Raw genomic sequence first — 24,439 nt, 5'->3', positions numbered from 1 at the left:
TTCTGTGACCTCTTGGAGTGAAATGTGAGTTGAAGCAATGCCCCTGGAGAAAATGTTTCACAAATGGCATTGTTGCTGTTTCATATTTGCTTAACCAGGAAGGAAACAAAATCTTCCAAACACCATCAAAAAGAAAAACCACTGTAGCATGATGAGCAAAATAAATAAATAAAATTTACAGAGTTTAATGAGGAAAGTTTATGTATTGGAATTAGAACAGAGAATTCAGCTACTGTGAGCAGACAACAAGAAAGAGGGAAAGAATAGTAAACACAATGAAAAATGAAAATTAGACAGGAATGCATTCAATATTGTGAAATAGGAACACCTGTCCAGGAGGAAATATTTTCTACAATGATTAAATACTGATTAAATACTTAAACAGGAAATGGACAACACAATGTAGGAACGTGAAGTTGAATATTTTATAACTGGATTCCTAACTTTCTTTATTGAAGCACTTATTTTCTATGACACTGCAATGTGTCTGCTTACTATCCCTGATCACTGTTTTTCACTATATAGTTGTGGTAACATAGCCTTTCTTTCTATTTAATAACTTGGAAATGCATAGTACAGGTGTAGGGATAAAAAGGATAATTTCCAATCCAAATTAATAGAGGATTGGATTCCAAAAGAAAGGTAGAGAGGGAAAACAACTGAAAGCTATAGAGAAGTAGCAACAAGAGGTGAATTACACTCCAATTAAAGACTGAAAGGACACTCCAGGCACCAATATCACTTGTATGCATTTTTACAACTTTTGGACTAAATAATTACTTCTATTTTTTCATGTTCGATTTTGTGTAAGTTTTGCATAAAGCATTCTGCGTCTTAATCCAGTCACCCCTGTTCCTCATCTCAGCAATTATAAAATAATTATTGCTGGCTCAAGTAATGGAAATATGATGTCACCCCTTTCTGTTTCTCTTAATCTGCAGTGTTTCTCTAATTAGACAGTTATCAGCAGAAACACCAGAAAAAAATTCTGCAAGTTGTATTTCAGTGAACAGTTCCCAAAAGTCAAAAATAATCTAACAATTGAACTAAAATTTACACCCAAGCCCTGGTGTAGCACTTGAGGCTGTCCCTAAATTAGGGACTGTACTGATTTAGGCAGGACAGTCCCTGTTGTTAGTGTACTGTCATGGCATACTAATTTAGCTCTGGGGGGAGAGAATCAGCTGTCTGTTATCCTGTTGTCCGCGGCCTGAATCCATACCTACAAATGTTGGGAGGTATGGCACTTTGAAGTGTCCCCAAAAAAAACATATCTGAATGCTAACTTGCAGTTAATGCAAAACTTGGAAACATGCAGTAACTTACAATGTGAATATATTTTATTGTTTTAGATTTTGTTTTCACATATATTTTAGATGCATTATCTAAACAATTAAATGGTTTATTCCCAACCTGGAGTGCCCCTTAAGCATTGAGAACATGAATGAGGTAAATAATAAAATTCAAGAGAAATGGTTTCATAATAAATTAATAAAAGAATTTACAAAACATTTAATTATCTCACTGTTAAAAAGGAAGTATATCCTTAAAAACATTTGATGTTTTATGTCCAAGGCAAGGCAGAAGAGTTCAGTTCACAATACTGCTAGCGTATTTAGTTTGTGATTGCAGTTTTGGCTAGAAAGTTTATATTCCATGCACAACCACAAATGCATCGGGCTGCCCAGAAGTGTCCTCCCATTTTATTTAGCTATTTTTAGCTGATGAGGTGAAATACCCAAGTAATCTGTATACTGCAAGTCTAAAACTGAGGATTATGTTCTGGCATGCCCCCTGCATTGGTGATGTGGTTTCAGATCTGTAACACCTCAGGGTGGCAGTAATGGACTGAACAAAAGCAATCGGGGCAAATTAAAAAAAAAAATGTGTGATATACATATAATTATGTTACTTTTAGAGGAGCAAGGCAAGGTCATTTAATTTTAGGTTCTATGTAGAATTTGTTTCCATCTCGTACATTGTATGAATGTAGAGCACGTGTGCTGAACTTCATCTCCTCTGGTCCAAAAGGAGCTTCGTGGTCCAGGTAATAGACTCGCATGTTGTTTGTAGATAGAGGGACCAAAGTCTTTAGCTGCTTCTTAAATTCAGCAACTGTCTGGTCTACCCGGATGCTCATTTTTTCCACCTTTTCCGCAAAGTGAATGTCAACATTTGCTCGACATTGTGGCCTAAGGTCAACTTCTGCCAATGGTTCCAGCTTGCCATACTTTGTCACCAGCTCCTGATATCTGAAACAAAAACATACAGATGTGTCCATTAGCCATTTTAAATACAATATATATATATGTATATATATATATATATATATATATATATATATATATATGTGGAAACTTTAAGTTGCATTACAGCCTGGTGTGTTTCTAGCAGTGGAGAGGAAATTAAAATTAATGAATTATTACTGTTTTATTGTACAGTGTATTCCTATTTTATCTTTTATGTTATTCTGTAAATATCAAAGCCTTTTCTCTCCAAAGATAGGATCACTTCCTTACTGTGCAGGCATTTATCTTTTCCTTGGTTAGCAATCAAGCCTCAATAGTACCTTCCCATCCTAATAGAATACACATAAAGTTTAGACAAACTCTCTTTTTAAGTGAGTTTACCACGAGTTCCTAGAGGAGCCAGCCTCCTGCCCACAGACTATGGACCTTTTAAAATGTGATATAAAAGTCTCAGTTCGTCTATTTGTACTGTATGGTTCGGGAACTGAACAGCCGCACGAACCGGTGACCACCCTGGAGCTTGTTAAGCCTAATTGATACTTTGTAACAATTTCCACCTCAGTGTTTTAAGTGTTTGTCTGTGTGGTCGAAATTCCTATGAACAACCACGAGGTGGGGGCCATCTTGTGTGCATGAATGCAGGCAGCGTTGTTTGGTTGTCGAGTTCATGGAACTATTTTCGGATACTGAAACTCCCGAACACCGCTGGACTTCCATGATCTCCTGCGTTCGGTTCGACAACACTTAGAAAGACACTGTTTCGGTGGAAACGTTCCCATGAACGGGGGGAACAAGCTCCAGGGTAAGACTATTGACTATGTTCGGTAGTTTGTTCGTTTTTAAACTACCGAACTAGACCGACCGCAATCCCTGATTCTATGGAACTGATTTGGGCATGGCACCAAATATATCGGTCAAATATATGACTTCCAGGAAATTCCTGAACCCCTGAACTGATCTGGGTGATTTTTGGATTTGCTAGTCACCCAGATCAGGGCTATCAGGGGATATAACTTTTGTGGGGATTTTATGTATTGTTAGGCTACTTTTGGGGTGTTTGTGAAAAAGTATGTTTTTTTTCTGTGTTTAAAGATAATTGGATTAGATTAGCACAGTTCCTAATCCAATCGTCTCCCAGGTACAGAGGAGGGATTACCTGATTTTGTTCTGGACCTGAGAGCCAATGTAATTGTGCATATGTTTTTACTTTTACTGTGGTTTATGCTCAGGTCCAGGGGGACCCCCCGCCCACTTGCATGGGGACATGTATATAAGACCAGTTGTGGTTGTCATTAAAGTATTCCAGCTTGTACTCCCAGAACTATGTGTTGTCTGGTTACTGGAAAGGGAGAGGGCTAATCACTGTTCAAGCTTGTTGCAGTGTGGAGGTTTCAACAGGGAAAGTCCTTGTAAGGACTAGAGCTCCCAGGACTGAGTGTCATCCAGTGCCTGGTGGTTGCTAGAACGAATTCCCCATTCGGTTCCAGGAAAGAGCGGTTGCAGAGCCCCAGTCAAGCCACGGCAACTGTGGGCAGAAGTGCTGCTGTTTGTCCCCTGTTCCAGCTTGGAAGCAGTCCTTGGCGGAGGTACAAGTAGCTCCACTACACCAGTATTCTAATTTTCATTATGTTCTTGGACCAAATATTCATAAGCTTTCAAGAAAACTACTGATAGCGGCTTTGAACACCAAGTTACCATGACCGCCAAGGTCTGTCACCTGATTAATGCACTAATTCACATTATTGAATAGTTCATCTAGTCCAGTCCACATCTCTAGAAAGTACATAGAATGTACACTGCAGCTTACATGTGTGGTCAAATACTGGAAGGTGCAGCCCTGTCTATTGTTAAGCTTCACATCAAAACTGGTATGCTGACAGAATGGAGAAGCTCACTGTCCAACATCATGATACTACTTTTCCATTAGATTTGGGATGTTGTGTGAAATGCCTTATTAAACATAGGTCACAGGACCAGGAAACCAGTGATTTGGTGTTTGTGGTTACCTCTAACCAACTGAGTCTGTGAATGGAACAGTTGGATGAAAAAAAAAAACATTCAGAAGAGATTATGGGACCAGATAACCTTGTTTAGAGAGTTAGCCATAATCCCTGCCACGCTGCGTAAAGAAAGAAAAACAGGCCCGACGTGGAATATGGCAAGGGAATCCATTGCTACTACCATGAGACCAAGTATTCTTTGTCATCTCCAGGATTGTTACCCAAAATAGTTTCCACTAGATTAGTTGTCTGCGGTTCCAGAAACATGAATCTGTTTGAAACCCCTGCATAGAACTTGGTAAGTATTTTTTCCCTCTCCTTCCCAAGTATTTTTATGACTCATCAAATACACACAAAAACACTCATGCTCATTGTTACTTAAACAATGATAAAATGTAAAATGCTAGGGAGTTAAAATACATGTTAAATGACATCAGGCTTATGGCACTTTCACAAGCTGACAGGGGCCTCGCTGTTTGTGATTCTCCAAGGGATTCACCATAAAAGTAGGAACAACAGAGCAGCCCTTTGTCTAGCATATGAGGTCACCTCAACAAAGTGTGTGGATTTCCCTGGTGCAATAAACAGACAAGACCTTCATTGGGATACATATGGTTATCCTGTTGTGAAAGAGACTTATGAATGTTATCACTCATATTGAAAAGTCTGTAGCTACAACAAGGAAACACATTACCTACATATACCACATACCACATAAATACTGTTATTGAGGTGAGGTGATTATTGACTTTAGAAATTTAGACCAAACTAGCCACGCTGGGGAATATAAAATAATTTAGAAATGTTTCCTACTGTCAACTCATCACAACTCACTGTTTGGGAAGAGACTCCTAAGTGTTCCTACTATCTTGGATAAAAATACAAATATATTCCTTCACATGTGTTGCTTAAATCCAAATGCAAATATGTTATTTGTATATTATATATATTACTCATATTTACACATCAGGCATATGTTTTAAACAATTCTCATCTAAACAATTCTCCTCTACATTAATTTGGGATAAGGGTATACTACACAACACTTTACTTACATGCAAGGTATAAGTGGGTACTGCGTAAAGGGGTGTCCAAAAGGTAGGTGAGCAGATATTGTAGAACTACATAGCTTATGATGCTTTGCAAGCCTTTAGAAAAGCAAATAATCAAGAAAGTTGAAGTTCTAAAACATATAGGTTTCTACGTTTTAGACAACCCTGGCGTAAAGTCCCTACCACTAAAGAAATCTCCGTTAAGTGGGTTATTTTATTGGACTTGTATTGTAACTGAGCAATTAAAAACTATTTTGCGGACACACGGATTTGCAGAGATGGCATTAATATAAAATACAACAGCAAAAAGCAATGTATAGGACTGCAAAACTGAAAATGTATATTTTCCAGAAGCCATTCTGGCTCAATTTAACTTTACTTTTATCAAAGGTATTCCTATAAAGGCACATTAGTGAAAAAAAAAAAAAAAAATCTAAAATATAGAGCAGCTCATCCAAATGACCAATTTTGAAATATGAGAGAAGGAAAAACCTCAAGTGAAGCATAAGACATGTGATGCCAAATGCTTTAAAAGATGAAAGCGTACTTTACAGGATATGATAAAAGATTGCAGTAAGAAATGAGAAAAAACTTTCAAAGTGCTCTGTTCAGCTATGTCACAAAATTTTCTGTGGCCACACATTGTTGATTTTGAGTTTATATTATTTATTTCCATAACAATAATTGTACCTTTGAACTGTTTAAGTTGAAATGTAAATTGACATAAATGTGTGGAGACCTTAATATGTTGATCTCAGTAATTTGATGATGCACAAGGGAGAATAGCCCAGCAACCTGTAACTGGAGAATGAGGCAGCAAGGGAAAGCATACTGGTTCTGTGAACTGTAAAGACTCAACCATTAATGGCTGCACAAGTCCTCTCGGTGTCTCCTTTTCACATTGCACAGATGGAGAGCTACAGACAAAGGACTCATTGATAGCAGAGTAGTTGGTCTCTGCGTGGAGGCTCTGGATTTAAAGCTGCATATTATTTGAAGCGGATTCCCATCCTACTGAATGAGGCATGTGAGTCGAGACTGTACTTTGGTCTTTGTTATAGCACACAGTGTAGCTTCTAAAACAAATACATAGATGTTGAACGTATGATCAGACTAAATAAATGTTCCCATATTATATTCATGTAGCCACTCTTTATGTATATTATTCTGACCTAAATGATTTTATAGAAAGGCAAAAAAAAAAAAGAATGGAAAGTAATCAAGATTATTGACCTAATAAAATTCTCAGTGAATCATTTAATAAAATTGCTGCATACATGTATGTACTGAAGACTTTTTTTTTCTTAAATAAACTTGATTTTATTTGGATATCATAATACAGAAAAACAGTATGTCCTTTAACCCCTTAAGGACCAAACTTTTGGAATAAAAGGGAATCATGATATGTCACACATGTCATGTGTCCTTAAGGGGTTAAGCTACTTTAATGCATGTTTTCCTGATAAAACTATTAAAGATTATGTTGAGAACGAACGGGATTATGTCTAAAAATCATCCCATTCACTATCATGTTTGCGCTAATTTTGTGCATGTATACCATTTTCTTGTAAATAAAACGGTTACTCCATCCTTCATACACTGATTGATTTTTTTCTTTTATTATTTTAATGCATTTTCTGTAATGCTCTAAATAATCAGTTTTTCAGACACTTTTTATTCCTATGGTTTGTTTTTTAACCTAATCATGATGATTTTACCATCAATTACATTCCCAAAATATGACAAATTATTACAATTATTAGAAAAAAATATGCATTTGCAATTTTTGTATTATTTAAATAAAAAGGAAGACTGTGAAAGCTGCTTACCTGTCTCAGAAAACCTTATACTCAAAATGTGTCAATTGCAATTTTGCAATGCTTTTTATATATTGGAAGCTATGAATTTATGAACAAAAAAAAAAATGAGATGGAAGGAATATTTTGCATTGGTACAATTAGGAAAAAGTACGATGATAAGTTTTATATATTACCGCCTAAGTAAGGGGCAAGGCTACTCACTAACGCTGTTTGATGCTTAAACTCTAGCTCTTGACTACCAAGTCTATTTCACAGCAAAAAAATAGCCATTGGGCTAGTAAAATGAGCAGAGAAAATAATAATGTATCATGAGGAATTGACACCCCTGCTTAGGAAAACAGTGAAAGAAACAGGTTTGACTGGCTCAGACCTCAAGATGGCAGTGTCTGATTTATGACCATTGAGATGAAGCTTAATAAGCTTCTTTACCCAATTTGAATGAGATTAGCGGATCCCCCTTCAGACAAACTGATAGAATGAACTTACCTCCATGATTATCGACTAGACTCCTCTGTGGAATTATTATTATTATTATGATATTTATATAGCGCCATCAAGTTCCGCAGCGCTTTACAATGGGTGGGCGAACAGACATGTAGTTGTAACCAGACAAGTTGGACACACAGGAACAGAGGGATTGAGGGCCCTGCTCAATGAGCTTGCTAGAGGGAGTGGGGTAAAATTACACAAAAAGGTAAGGATAGTATTAGACTAGTGACAATTGGAGAAGAGGAATCATTCAGGAGCTATTAACAGTTTAATTGATACGCTTTTATGAAGAAGTGGGTTTTTAATGATTTTTTGAAGGAGTGGAGACTGGGTGAGCATCTAACAGAGGAGGGAAGCGAGTTCCACAGCAATGGTGCAGCCCTCGAGAAATCTTGAAGGCGAGCATCAGAGGTGGGAGTACGGACAGAAGATAGACGTAAGTCTTCAGCAGATCGTAAGGGCCTAGACGGAACATACTTGTTTATAAGGGAGGATAGATAGGTCCCAGCAGCATTATGTAGAGATTTGAAGGCAAGAACCAGAATTTTAAATTGAGCTCTATATTTTATAGGAAGCCAATGTAGGGACTGACAGAAGGGTGAGGCATGGGAGGTGCAGGCGGACAGGAAGATGAGCCTCGCTGCCACATTCATTATGGACTGTAACGGCGCAAGTTGGGAGCATGTAAGATCACTGAGAAGCGGATTACAGTAGTCAATGCAAGAAAGGACAGTGGAATGGACCAACACCTTAGTCGCATCTGGCGTTAAGTAGGGGCGGTTGCGCGCAATGTTTTTGAGATGGAAATGACAGGATTTGGTGATAGATTGAACATGAGGCTTAAAGGAGAGGTCTGAGTCAAAGAGAACACCTAGGCAGCAAGCCTGCGCAGTGGAGCTGATGGTAGCACTGTTGACTTGGAGGGAGACAGACACAGGAGTAACAACACTTGAGGGAGAATTTCAGTTTTGGTCAAGTTGAGTTTAACCCCTTAAGGACCAAACATGTCATGTGTCCTTAAGGGGTTAAGGAAGTGGGCAGCCATCCAGTTAAAAACAGCAGAGAGGCAGTCAGAGACACTAGTCAAGAGGGACGGGGAGAGATCAGGAGAGGACAGGTAGAAGTGGAAGCCAAAGGAGCTAATGAGTTTACCAAGGGAGGCAGTATAGATGGAGAACTGTAGAGGACCAAGGATTGAACCTTGGGGGACACCAACAGAGAGGAGTTGGGGAGAAGAAGCAGAGCCAGAGAAAGAAACACTGAAAGAGCGCTGGGAGAGGTAGGAGGAGCACCAGGAGAGAGCAATATCTTGTAGACCAATATTGCGGAGGATGAGAAGAAGCTGTTGATGATCAACAGTGTCAAAAGCCACAGACAGGAATGAGAGGAGACACCTACCAGCCAGGAGGAATGTGGTGAGACTTAAAAAAAAAAAAAATTACCACTCACAACACTACTGTTGTGGCTCTATAGTTACAGGTGCAAGGATCCCATACAGTGAATTCAGACTCCTTAATTTTTTAAGTTGCAGCCTTAAGCTGCAAATGTTTCAATAATTTTTTTTCCTCACACATCAATCTACATGCAATACTTCATAATGACAAAGTCGTGCGGGTGTCATATACCACCTATAGAGTAATTTTCGGGCTGACTCCAGAAGGGAGGCGCACGAAGTGAGTCCCTTGTGGGTTGCGTAGATGCGGTTCCATTCATCCAGTGTGAGGTCCCTGCCTATGTCTTTGTGCCAATCTGATTGGAACCGCCACTTAGATTCATTGTTGTGTGCGGTAATCAGTTTGTAACATACCGACAATGTTTTTTGGGTTGGGATTTGGTGTAGGCACATCCTCTCGAAGGTAGTGAAAGTGGTGTAGAACGTGGGTGTGGGATCATTGTCTTTGGTGTTGCTTATTAGTGTTTTGAGTTGCCAGTAGGAAAACGTTAGCCGCTGTGGTAGATCGTGTGTGGACTGTATGGTCGGGAGCGTGTGTATGCCTTGTGGGTTGCACAGTTGGTGTAGGTGCGTGAGGTTGCACGCTTTCCATGCTCTATGTGGGAATGTATCATTGCAGAGGTTAAATGTGTGTAGTGGCGTTGCCAGGGACCACGTCTGGCGGAGCAAAGCGTGTCTCTGTGATTATCCCACATGTTATGCAGAAGTTTAGTGGTGGGCAGAGTGCTTAATGGTGTGCGCCACAGGTGTTTGGGTATCCACATGGTCTGCTGTCCGCAAGGTCTGCTGTCCCACTGCAACTGGCCTCTATCTCTATCCATTGGGGGTGTAGGAGTTGGAGTGCATAACCAGGACGTTAGCTGTTTGAGTTGCCACATATTACGCCTTAAGGTTTGGGAATCCGAGACCCCCTTTGTCTGACGGTCTCATGAGTAGTGTTCTAGGGACCCTTGGATGTTTCCCCCCCCCCCCAACTGAATTTAATCAGACTAGATTGTAGTCTTTGTAGGTATGTCTGTGCAGGGGTATCTGCAGGGAGCGGAACATGTAGAGGATTTTCGGTAGGATTGTCATTTTGATAGCCGCTATTTGGCCCAACCATGATAGAAATTTATTCTGCCATGAGTGTAGTATATGCTCTACTTCTTTGGCTAATTTAATATAATTAGTAGCAAAGAGGTCCGTGTGTTTTTTTGTTAGTTTTACACCCAATAATGTTAGGAAGTCATCTCTCCAGTCGTACTGGAATGTAAGTCGATACCTCTGCTCCTCCTCTTTGGAGATGTTTATGCACATGGCCTGAGTTTTAGTTAGGTTTAACTGGTAATATGATTGTCTGCTGTAGTCTCGTATTACTTTGTGTAGGTTTGGGAGTGATATTGATGGGTTGGTCAGGGTGAGTAGGATGTCATCCGCGAACAAGTTAAGTTTATATTCTTTGCCTCCTATGGTGACCCCTTTAATATCCTGGTTTGCTCTAATAGCTATTGCTAGCGGCTTTTTTTTTTTGCAGAATTGAAGCTTGTAATCATGCTTTTAGCAAGCCTTCTCGGCGGAGCTGGTTCAGTCTGCGACCATCCGGCTCGGGTTCCTGCCACGCCCCAGGCACTTTAGGTCTTTTGAGATATATGATTGAGTTCAAATCTGTGCTCTGGGTGGCCACTCAAGGACATTCACATAGCTGCCTATAAGCTACTCTTGCATTGTTTTAGCTGTGTGCTTAGGATCATTGTCCTGTTGAAAGGTGAACTTTCGGTCCAGTGTAACATCTACAGACTAGGTTTATATTAAAAGAATACTATAGTGTTAGGAATACAAACATGTAGCCGGTAAGCTCCCTCGAGTCTCTGACTTGACTCCGTTCATTTTATATGTAGATCCACCCCCTTTTCTTACAAGTAGCTCTGCCATGTTTCTTTTTTTTTGGCGAGAGTTTCTGAGATGAGAGAGAGAATGCAAGAAAACAGGACTGTTTACTCCTGCCAAAGCAGCGGCAATTCATCACCTGCAGTGAGACAGCCACACAGTAAGGGTGGGCATTCTGGACTATCTGAGGTGAGAGGTTATAGAGAGCTGTATTATCTAGGAGTGGAACTTTCACCAGTGGATGTTGAATCACTATTATTGATCTACCAAGTAAAGTGTTGTTGGTTTATTTCCAGATTCTCCTAATGGTAGAAAGGTGGAGGCGCTGTTTAATATCAACATTTCCCAATCTCCCAATACTTCTTCTTAGGTGGAGCAAAAAGGGGCTACAGATGGAGGTGCTGCTGTAATGAATTGTGACTCTAAAATTGACAGAGGCTCCAGTGTTGGCTTATGCTGACCCAATACAGAAATACATCATCCATGTGGGTGCCAGCATGAATGGCCTGAATGGAGTTCTTTAGCAAGAGTATCCAGAAGGCCTAAGTTATGTGGCCTATCAATCGAAGTCTGACAAGTGAAAAAAGGGATCCAGTTTACACGTTTTAGTTTTTGGCATTAAAATGAGCGATAATCAACAATCTACAAGATTACCTATATGAGGTACAATTTGAGGTGAGAACTGAAAATAATCCACTCACATACATCTTGATGATGGCCAAACTAGACTCCACAGGACATATATGGCTAGCTGCTTTGTCTAATTACAATGCCGCCCCAAGTATAAGATGGGACCCAAAAATGTGGGTGCAGATGCCTTATCTAGAAGGCCTCCAGTCTTTAAAGTTAAGGAGTGGGAAGAAACTCCAGGTCCTGGGATTAGAGCCCTCTATCAGACTACAGCAGCAAATTTCTTAGACTTATGTTTTATAGACTGCATGGATTGCACCGCTGAGGCAATACCTGACACTCTTAGTTACAAAATCCATCTCCCTTAGCAGTCCGTAATTAAACATTTTGAGAAACTGCAAGCCCAGCTCCAAGACCCGATATTTGGATCCCTGCTAAAGGCTGTAAAGGCAATGAACTCAGAATAACTAAAGGCATAGCCCCTGGAAACCTTGTTGTTCCGGAAGTAAAAGAGTAGATTTCGGAATGAGAGTGGCCACCCCAGAAGACAGTAGTTAGTCCTCCCACAAAAATATCAGGAAATGGTACTACGGTCCCTGCATGACTGCCATAGTCCACATAGTTGACAATAGTTAGGGGTTAGTCCAAGATTGGTCCTATTGGCTTAGGACGGAGAATCTGTAGAAACCTACTGTACTAGCAAGAAATGCAAGAAATGTATCCAGAGGAAGACATTGCCTGTGAGGGTTGCACACATGGGGGATTTGAAAAATGTTCAGGTCCCATGGACTTGGTGTGTATGGACTCCCTCTGTAAAGAGACTGATATATCAGGGCCATGATAATGTGGAAGAAACTCTTGGCTCATAATGGCCTCCCGAATTGTTTGCATTCAGATCAAGGGAGAGACTTTGAAAGCAAACTGACAAAGGAGCTCTTGAAGATGTTAAATATTGAACAGACTAGGACAGCTCCATATGATCCTCAAGGAGATGCACGCCCAGAGCACTTTAACAGAACCCTGCGTGATATGTTGGTGGACTCTGAAGACATCTGAGCAGAGAACACGTAGCAGACATGTTGAGACCCTAATTCATGCTTACAATTGTACCAGATATGAGGATACTGGATTCTCTCCTTATTTTCTTATATTTTCTTATATTTGGGAGGGAGGCCAGTATGTGAAGAAACTTAACGAGAATCTTCAGACAACTTCTGAGTTGGCTCAGTAAGCTACAGAGAAATCAAAAGATGCCAAGAAGCAAAGATATGACCTGTCCTGGAGAAAAGGTACTCCTAAGGAATCTTGGTGTCTGTGGTAAGCACAAATTAGCTGACTGAAGTCCAGAAAACATCTATAAAGTAATCTCCAAACTGCCAGAGCTGCCTGTTTACACAATTCAGGGAACTTATAATGTCTTCTAGTGCCCTGCCAAGGAACAAAAAGTCTATACATATTTTTCCTTGTCCACTTTAGGTCAGGAGATAACAGAAAACCCTCACAAAGGCACTACCAGTTCCAGACGAAAGACACCAGTGGGGCAATCTGTTAATAATGGCAATACCCTTACGATTCACTAACTAAAATATTCAGCTTTTTTTTTTTTAAAGTTTTAGATAAGCTTGACATCATAGCTTGGACACTACTTACAGGCACCTACACCCTCTTTTATAATGAAAATTTAACATTTACTTAGTGATTTTTTTTCTTAAAGGGACAATCCATTGCCTAAACACAAAATAAATAAATACATTTAAAAAATCACTACTTGTTTGATATACCCCCAATGAAACCATGCATGCATTTTTTCATGGGCGACATATAACAAAAACAAGGAAAAGAGATGTGCTTGCTCTCCATGAAGCATGTCATAACTAAAGTCATTAATTTAGTCAATTGGTATCACTGAAGCTACCAGCAATTGATTCTTTTAATTAACGAAGAGCTTTGGAGACCCAGAAATGATAATCCGATGTGGTCAACAGTAAGTGTGAAAATGAATAAAAAGATCAGATTGAAAGGTTTTATCATATTGTACTTTCTCTGTTGGATAGATATAAATAGTAAGGAGATGGCAAAGATTTGTCAACTTCAAGGTGCAAAATTAAGCTTTAGTGTTAAATGTCATAAAATATTATAGAACAGGACAATGCAAATGAAACTAACATGACAGAAGTGAAAATAATGAACTGTATCCCCTGCCCCCCCCCAAAAAAATTATAGATCAGCACAATAATTGCCATTTTGCTTTAAAAACCGAAGCACAATTAATATAAATCACACAAAATGACCATGTGATGAGTGCATTCACACTAACAAAAGCAACATACACCAAACAAGTAAAATAAAGATTAGAATTTTTCAAAGTAACTTCATCAATGCTATATCCACAGTTAAAACAAATACACCTATAGCAATAAAATTAAACCAAAACCAGTGCAATACTGTAGTTCAAAATTGTCGCTAATTTTTTTTTTCCTGTGAGTGGTTGTGTAGGCAGGGCCCCAGTGCACTGCTTTGCCTGGGGGCCCATAATGTTGTTAAGATGGCACTGGTTCTGTGTATTTCCCCTATTGTTTCTCATGGGAATGGATAAAAGAACAAGAATTTGGAAATGATTCTCATTTAATACCCTACTGAAACTGGGTTTAAACTATGCTCCATTTTTTCAAAACATAATCTAAGGTTATCATCAAGTTAGGAATGATTACAGGTGGTCCTCGTTTTACGATCTACGACCAGCTCTCTCATAGGGTGGTAAGTCTGAGCCGTCGTGGGAATTAGAGGGATTCCCTGCTCTGCTGCGTTCTTCTATGATCGGGGATATTTCTCCGAACATAGACGAACGCAACAGAGCAGGGAATCCCTCTAATCTATGTTCGGGAAAATTTCCCCGAGCATAGATTAGAGCAGGGGTGGGCAATCTTAGGCCCTCCAGATGTTATGGACTACATCTCCTTTGATGCTTTGCGAGCATTATGGCCCTAAGAGCATTATGGGAGATGTAGTTCAAAACATCTGGAGGGCCAAAGATTGCCCACGCCTGGATTAGAGGGATCCCCTGCTCTTGTGCGTCCCTGAACACAGACATGTGCACCAGAGCGGGGAATCCCTCAATCTACGTTCAGGGAAATTTCCCCGAACATAGATTAGAGGGATTCCCTGCTCTGTTGCGTTTGTCTATGTTCAGGGACCCTTCCCCGAGCATAGAAGAACGCAGCAGAGCAAGAAATCCCTTAACTCCTCACTTATCGATCAATTAATTCTACGACTTGGTTGTAGGAACGGAATCCGGTCGGTAAGTGAGGAGTGTCCTTTTTTTGAAGCATATTTTATAAGATCAGCTTTACCATAATATTCTTAAAATCCCACTGGAAATTTTTATTTTCAGCCAAATAATGTCCTGGAAGATAGTATATGATTACAGTTAAAGAATGTAAATTTCTGATAACCTCTGGGGTGTGTTTTCATGTAATCTCTGCATTTGATTGCAGCAGTATGTTTGCATGTTGTTTTGGGGTTTGATCGCTGGGCTGTATGTACATACATTGCCACATACATAAATACACAGATACACAAATACACACACTGACACATACATGCACATAGACTCACAAATACAAACACTGACACATGCACACACCTTGAAACACAGATACACATACACACAATGACACACAGATACACTGACACATGCACACAGATACACACACTGACATACAGATACACAATGACATACAGATATTTGCAGCCACACTTCTGCTAGCAAACCTTTTGTCTGCATGAGGGTGGCTTACTTGGGGTGCTTGTCGCAGAGGCTTGTGTGTGGGTTCTGCAGCTCACTTCTTGCTTCTCTCCCCACTGCTGCCTATGCCACCTCTCCCTCCCATTCAGCACTCTCTATATCTTGGAAGAAGTGACCTGTGTTCACTTTCTTCCAGAATCCATTACTATAGGACGCTGGTCGTGTAGTTTAAAGGCTGCGGCGCCTTTCCGGGCCCCTGTCAGCAATACCCATCGGGTGGCCCTAATGCACGAGCTACGCAATGGGCCCCCCCACTGTGCCGTTAAGCTGCTGCTCTTTGATACATTTATCCACAAAAAAATGATATGTGAATTGGATAGCCATTGAGCTCTATGATGAAATCTTAATATCAAATCATTACTGTGATTGTTTTGGATTTCCATGAGATATTCCTTCATTTAGCATGTTTGATCTGCCATGGCCCATCCCTGGCTTGCTATGTCACCTACCTCACATCATCACTTCCCATATCACTTGCACTATACCACCCTATCCCACATAACCTTCTCCATATCCCCTCTTCCCAAATCACATGCCTCATTTCTCCATACAGTCAAAAGTACATTAATTCACATAAACAAATACATTTACATACACACTCAGTTAAACACACAAACACAGTCCCATACACTCACACATAAATACACACTCCAAGACACACACAGATATTTATTATCAGGCACACAATTACACAGACAGTTACATTCTCCCTTGCACATAATTACAGTTACTTAGTCCTTTGCACACAAACACTTGCTGATACATATACACACAAGTACATATTCATGTGACACATACACATGCCTTTTGAAGCAAACTATGACCTCAGTTTAATATTGATGGATAACTTTTCTAATGTTTCATATATTTCAAAAACTTTTAAAATGATTCAGTTTTATAAAAAATATTGAAATTTTTTAACATTTTGATATTATTTCTATATATGACATATTTTTGATATTTTAATCTTTTGAATACATAATTTTAAGAATTAAAGGGACACTATAGTCACCAAAACAAATTTAGCTTAACAAATCAGTTTTGGTGTATAGATCATGCCTCTGAAGTCTCACAGAAATCGCGATCCTCTGCCATTTAGGAGTTAAATCACTCCTGTTTCTGTCCATGCAGCCATAGCCCCACTTCCCCTGGCTGTCACTCACTGCACAAAAACCAAATTAATTTTCAATCAGATGTTTTTTATCTCCTGCTCTGTAAATCAAACTTTAATTACACAAAGGAGTACCCTGCAGAGTTTAGCACGCTTTTAAGAGAGCAGGAGCTAAGAAATTCTAAATTAAACAGAATTTGCAATAAAGGAAGTGTAAACATTAAATTACTCTTTACAGGACGTGTTTAGGAAGGCTGTGTAAGTCACATGCAGGGAGGTGTGACTCAGGCTGCATAAAAAAAATGATTTAACTCCTAAATTTCAGAGAATTGAGGAGTGAGACTGCAGGGACATTAGCTATACACCGAAACTGTTTCATTACGCTAACGTTGTTTTGGTGACTATAGTGTAATTTTAACTAAAAATATTAAATCATTTGGAAAGCGTATCCAATAATATTAAATGGAAGCATTTATGTTTATGGATACTATTTTAACCACTTTTCATTACTGCTGAAACGTAGGAGGGGTGCCTTCACTGCTGTCTAGGGAAAGTGGACTGCAACATCTTAAGTGCCAACCTTCAATCTAAATTACCTCCCTAAAGAGCCAATAGTGAGTGATATGCTGCACACAACTGCAAAGGGAACACTTGCACTGTTGCAGACTGCTCCACAGGCAGTATAAATATTTATACTTTCCAACGGGACTGCATACTATTAATTTGTACAGGCTGGGAACTACTGCCCAAATACGAAATCCATCCACGACAGGGGTGCTATTTAAGGGATTGAAGATTTATAGCATCTGCAGCACTCCAATAAAACCACAACTGATATTATTAATGAATATTTAACTTCTATAAACCTGTAATGTGCCTTAATATACAACTCTTTCCTACTACAAATACAACCACGATTATCCTAAATGGATTACATTTTTGCACTGTACAAACATGATTAATATTCTGTGCATTACCACTCCTGTTTAGCATGAAATCAAAGTTAGAATTAATTTTACTTGTTTGATATCTATAGCGTAATTCTCCAATGTCCTTTTCAACAAACATCTCTTTACATTTCTGTAGCAATCCCAATCCATGGTTGCCAGGCAGAGTCAGATTCAGGAAGCAGCTTGGTAAATGGATGTATATATACATGATTGACTGACATCTCTAATCAGAAAGCGTTCAATTTAATGGTATCTGTTAACAGGTTTGCTGGATTTGATCACATTAACTAAAGGATAAGATATGAGCCGACAACAATAGTCACTATTATCCCACCTGATCAATATGATATCCCCTTTCCATACACTTTGGAACGTTCCCTCGACCCAAGACAGTAAATTGTGTGTAGGCATCAGCCTCTGCTGCTATCTCTCTCTCTCTTTCATTTCCCTTTTGTTCAAGGTCTCACCTTAATGGAACGTCTTCCTTTGGGAGATTTATATAGTAGCGCAGGAAGAATCTTTCGGAGTCTTCTCTTTCGCCTTCTGTGACAACACTGCCATTCAGTTTGGAAACAGACGGCAATCTAGGAGTTCACATGAGAGGAAAAGATTAGCTAGGCCATCGCTATGCTGCAATAAAATGAAGTGAGTAGAATGCTCTTATCTGCCTTTCGTGAAATCAATAGGCTTTAGCTCTCAGATCTCCTTGCCAAAATACTTAAATGCACTGTCATGACCCCATACAGACACAAATAGCAAGAAGTTAAGAATTAATGTACATCAATCATTTTTATTTTAAAATCTGTATGTGCCCAACTAATATTAAAAGCAACTGAATACATTTTTTAAAACTGTATTGAAAATTATTTTGCTAAACAGGCATGCACTGAAGCAAGAACGTTTTGTTACATTTTAAACTCTTTTGAGGAAATGTTAACTACATGCATTTTTGAAGAACGTGGAAAGCAAAGCAAACAGTTCCATATTATAGATACTTAGAGGAACAGGCTACTAGAACCACTGCAGATAATTGTAGTGGTTACAGTGCAAGTAGTCTGTGGGTGCTGGTGGGGGGGTAGTGCTTAGAGAAAATGAAGAGTCGGAGGATTTCTATGAGCTGGGTTTGTGGATAAGAAAGTTATATGAAGGTATTTACAGCTAGGATGAGCAAATGATGGAGAGAGACTGGATGGGTAGAGCAAAAACTTTTTGCATACAATCGAAAAGTTTATCAACCAAATATTATTAGTCAAAATATGAATAACTTCATCCTGACCAGCAGCCTTATTACATGTTGGCATTTTATTAAGCTACATTGCCGTCATCAGGTTCTGTACTTATGAGCATAAACTGAGTATTTGGGTAATTATATCTATTTTTGCACAACTAACGTAAATTACAAAAATTGCATTTCTATTTGTATGCAAATATTTTAGACATTCTCAAATACTGCAAGAAAATGGACACCATGCCATTTTCAAAAAAATGTTCCCCACATATTTCTGTAAAAGATGAACAAATAAATCAACAATTACTGTGTAACTGACATAATGTTATTATTCATATATCTTCAAACCGCAATCTTTACATAAAACTGCTATTTTATTCTACATGTATATATGTTAGGTATGCATTCCATGTTTTAAATAAATACTATAATAATATATTTTTTAATGAAAGGAACATTATATTGTCATGAATACAAACATTTATTACTGACACTATAGTTGTAAACATAATTTTTAGGCATCTGGCCCCCCTTGCCCACGGTTAAAAAGATTATTTTACTCACCTTATTTCCAGCGCTGCCCCGGTCTCCTCAAGATTGATCCAACACACTCCGCCTCCTTGGCTGAGATCTTCAAATTTTACAATCACAGCCATTGCAATGCTTTCCTATGGGAAAGCATTGGGAGGTTATTGCGCATGCGCAGCAAAATGCTGTGCTGCGACAATTACGGGATTATGAGATAAATGCCCACTGGTCCATTTACTTAAAGGGACACTTTAGACACTGTAAAGTCTCCTTCTCCTTATAGTGCATTGAGTCCTCTTACACCGCCATTCTGTTCAGTGTTTAACTGTTTATAAACAGGAGTCCCCAGCAGCCCATCCTTTCTACACTGCTTGTGCTAATGAAAAAGCATTTGCCTCTATAGCATTGGGAGGTGGTGATAAAATGCGAGTGTCAGGTGACTGCATCCAATCTATCACAGCCACCCATTGCTGTTATGAATTGGTATGAGTAAGAAAGTGTGTAATCTCTGCCTTAGTCGTACCTCTAGTGGGGGCTGTGCTTTGGCCAAGGAAACTCACTCATTGTTAAACTGCTGTAAAAAAAATGTTGAACATTGAATGGACAGACAATGGCCGGGGACGCCATTCACTATAATCAATTCAGTGAGATAAAATGACTATAGTAGAATATCCCTTTAAGTATGTGTATTCTATAAGTAACTGATAGCACCAGAGCTTATTTAGGGATTAGACAGCAACTGGGGCAAATATACATCATCACTGCTGACATGGAGGGACTTGCAGGCTATGCTCTCCAAAAGCAAGTGCATGAAAGTCTGAAGACTGTAGACTGCAAGTCTCACGCATCAGTACAGAGCAGGATCTCCCATTAGGCGACAGTCTATGGCCTTGGGCTCAGACAAGTCCCTCCTTGAGCTGGCAGTGAGATCAAAATATCTCACATCTACAGTTCTCTGAGGGAGAGTTGTGGTCTGTACCAATATCAGGTACAGAACACTTTAAGTGGTCCTTCGCGGTTCCCTGGAGCTTGTTGATTACTCAGAGCACCACAGCCGACGCTCCAAGTCATTGAATGAGTGTCCAAAGGTGGAGGGCGCTCTTAAAATGGTCTGTACCTGATATTGATGCAGTTGATGGTGTTCCACCACTGAACAATCAGGGATCCACTCACTAGCCACTGGACCACTAGGGATCATGCACACCCTCCACTGTTCTACCAGGAAGGGTGAGCAGGGGGGACGTATACACACACACACAACAATCAGTCATTCTCAAACTTCCCTACACACACACACACAAAATGTAACCACCACAATACAATACAATAATCCCTTAATCCCTTAACCCCTTAAAACCACAGCCAAATGTACAAGTTGTGATCCAAAAAAAACTTAAACAAAACCTGGCATTTGCGCTATATGTCTGTCCAACCGTAATTCACCTCTTTCATATTAAATGCACCCACACTTATTATATCATTTTATTTAGGGGAAACAGGGCTTTCGTTTAAATCAAATATTTAGGTATGGAACATAATTTAATATGAAAACAATATAAAAAAATGGGAGAAAATAAGATTTTTTTAAATTGTTTTAGTTCTACGTGACATTTTAACTGTGAATGTCAAAATACTGTTTGCTTTTACTGCAATACAATATACATATTTGTATTCAGCGATGTCTCACGTGTAAAACAGTACCCCCTATGTACAGGTTTTATGGTGTTTTGGGAAGTTACAGGGTCAAATATAGCGTGTTACATATTTCAGTTTTTTCACATTGAAATTCGCCAGATTGGTTACGTTGCCTTTGAGACCATATGGTAGCCCAGGAATAAGAATTACCCCCATGATGGCATACCATTTGAAAAAGTAGACAACCTAAGGTATTGCAAATTGAGTATGTCCAGTCTTTTTTAGTAGCCACTTGGTCACAAACACTGGCCAAATTTAGTGTTAATATTTAAAAATGCAAAAAACTAATTTGAACGCAAATTTTGGCCAGTGTTTGTGACTAAGTGGCTACTAAAAAAAAACTGAACATACCCTATTTGCAATACCCTGGGTTGTCTACTTTTGCAAATGGTATGCCATCATGGGGATAATTTTCATTCCTGGGCTACCATACGGTCTCAAAGGCAACCTGGCGAATTTTAATATGAAAAAACTGAAACGCAAACCTTATATTTGACTCTGTAACTTTTGGAAACACCATAAAACCTGTACATGAGGGGTACTGTTATACTCAGGAGACTTCGCTGAACACAAATATTATTGTTTCAAAACAGTAAAACGTATCACAACAATTATATCGTCAGTGTAAGTGCCATTTGTGTGTGAAAAATTCACTGTCACTGACGATATCGTCGTTGTAATATATTTTACTGTTTTGAAACACTAATATTTGTGTTCAGCGAAGTCTTACGAGTAAAACAGTATCCCCCATGTACAGGTTTTATGGTGTCTTGGAAAGTTACAGGGTTAAATATAGTGCTAGAAAATTTAATTCCCTGAACTTTCGGCCTGGGTTGTCAGGCAGGTCCTGCAAATTGTAATTAATAAAATGACCTTATTATGTAAAATTATTACATAAATATATACGTAGAATTATTATATATATATATATATATGTGTGTGTATATATATGTGTATATATATATATATGTATATAATTTATTTTATTATTTTTATTTATATATAGGTATATATATAGTGATATATACGTATATACTTATATACTTATGTATATAGATATATATATTATTTCGATATCAATATATATATATTAATTTTAAAATACAGTTAGAACGAAATTATGCATGTTTATATATTTTGTATCTATTTTTTTTTTTAAACGTATTTATATATTTATTTATTTTTTATTATATATAAATATATATATATAATGAAAATTATAAGTAACAAAAAAGTATTACCGGCACTCGTGGATTTCCTTTTCCAATTTATTTTAAATAGGTATTGTTGCAGTCAACGTTTCAGCTCCCGGTCGGAGCTTTCATCAGGACACCAAAGACATTAAATATAGTAAAAAACACACTTATATAGGACATCTGAAATAACATAACCAATAGACACTCACCTATTCAGCTGAAATCAGTTCATTCCGATTTTCGGCGTGCACTCAGCGTATCTGCGCATGTCAGATACCCGGCATATACTTCCGCGTCACATGACCGAGAGGAGGTGAATGATTGGGTGCTTCCCGGTTAATGAAAATTATATATATATATTTAATCAATATCATTGTACGTGTATTTTAATATTAATATATATATATATATAATTATGTATATATTAATATTAAAATACACGTAGACAGTGTATGTATATTTATGTGTATATGTGTATATATATACTTAGATCATATATATATATATATATATATGTATATATATATATATATATATAATATATAAATGATCTAAGTATATATAATCTTATATTTACACTGTTTTAAATTTTTTTTTTATTTTTTTCAGACAGCAGGGGGAGTACTTGTCATTACAGGCACTCTCCCTGCTGGCATTGACATGGACAAGGACCTCGCGATCACATGGCCCTGGGGGGCCGAAGAGAACAGAGGGGGACTCCCTAGGCTCCCAGGTAAGTCCCCCATACTGCGATCGCCGGCGTGGGATCGCTGGCGACCAGGTAAGTACAAAAGATCGCAGGACGTTCTATGCCGCCCTGCGGCGTTTAGAGCCACCAAAATAAGGACGGCATAGAACGTCCTGCGGTCTTAACCCCTTAAGGACGGAGGACGGTTCAGGACCGTCATTGGCATTTTTCAATTGCCGTCCGCTGACGGTCCTGAACCGTCCTAACTTTAAGATTTACTTACCCGATCGCCGTCGTTCCCCCGGCGGCGATCGGCGGTGCTCCCGTTGTGGGGAGACTGCCTGCAGTCCAGACAGTCTCCCCATGGCAGATTAGGACCCCTGTGGCCATGTGATCGCTCAACAGGGCGACCACATGGTCACAATAGGTGTCTGTGTATCTGCCTGCAGGGGGACTGTCTGTGCTGACAGGCAGTCTCCCTGCAACTGTAAAATCAGAAAAAAAGTTAAAGTTAATAAAAAAATTATAATTATATATGTGTATATATATAAATGATATATAGACATATATTATACCTATATAATATATGTCTATATATCATATATATATAATGTCATACTAAGTGTATTTTTATATTAATATGTACATATATTAATATAAAAATACACTTATAATTACACACGTATATATATATATATATATAACTATATATATTGTATATATATATATATATATATATATATATATATAATTATAAAATACAAATAATAAGTAATTTAAATTAAATTAAACATGTAAAAATAATAATAAAAATTGAAAAAAAAATTATATATCTATACGAAATTTTATTCTAACTGTATTTTGATATTAATATATATATTTATATCAAAATACACTTAGAATGAAATTGTATATATATCTATGTATATATAAATAAATAAAAAGAATACGAACTATTCATATGTCCATATACAAAATTACATAAATAATTATATAAATATACACGTAGACTTCAAATATATAAATATGCATATATATTTAAATTCTACGTGCGTATTTATGTAATATTTTTACATAATTAAGTTATTTTATTGTTTGCAATTTAAGGGACCTGCCTGCCAACCCAGGCCAAAAGTCCAGAGAATTTAATTTGCCATCACTGTATTTTACCCTGTAACGTTCTACAACACCCTAAAACCTGTACATGGGGGGTACTGTTTTACTCGGGACACTTCGCTGAACACAAATATTAGTGATTCAAAACAGTAAAACATATCACAGCGATGATATTGTCAGTGAAAGTGACTTTTTTTGCATTTTTCACACACAAACAGCACTTTTACTGATGATATAATTGTTGTGATAAATTTTCCAGTTTTAAAACACTAATATTTGTGTTCAGAAAAGTCTCCTGAGTATAACCGTACCCCCCATGTACAGGGTTTATAGCGTTTTTGAAAGTTACAGGGTCAAATATATGGGTCAAATATTTTTACATTGAAAATGGCCAGGTTGGTTACGTTGCCTTTGAGAGCGTATGGTAGCCCAGGAATGAGAATTACCCCCATGATGGCATACCATTTGCAAAAGAAGACAACCCAAGGTATTGCAAATGGGGTATGTCCAGTCTTTTTTAGTAACCACTTAGTCACAAACACTGGCCAAAATTAGCGTTCAAT

The 24,439-nt window shown here is 38.3% G+C and overlaps 1 protein-coding gene across 2 annotated transcripts in view; it reads right to left on the bottom strand.

The window, feature by feature from the left end:
• Positions 1–403: 403 nt before the first annotated feature.
• Positions 404–24,439, bottom strand: part of TBCEL (tubulin folding cofactor E like) — a 54,845-nt gene continuing 30,809 nt past the window's right edge. For both annotated transcript variants that reach the window (XM_063436301.1, XM_063436302.1), the window contains exons 7-8: positions 17,893–18,009; positions 404–2,252 (exon numbers count right to left, since the gene is read on the bottom strand). In XM_063436301.1, the coding sequence (XP_063292371.1) occupies positions 1,934–2,252; positions 17,893–18,009 (436 nt within the window). In that variant the 3' untranslated portion in view covers positions 404–1,933. The remainder of the gene's footprint in view (positions 2,253–17,892; positions 18,010–24,439) is intronic.

Source organism: Pelobates fuscus, chromosome 11 (assembly GCF_036172605.1).
Source record: "Pelobates fuscus isolate aPelFus1 chromosome 11, aPelFus1.pri, whole genome shotgun sequence".
In the NCBI taxonomy this organism is placed as follows: Eukaryota; Metazoa; Chordata; class Amphibia; order Anura; family Pelobatidae; genus Pelobates; species Pelobates fuscus.
Note: the sequence above shows the minus strand (reverse complement) of the source record. Positions and strands in the feature narration are given on the sequence as shown.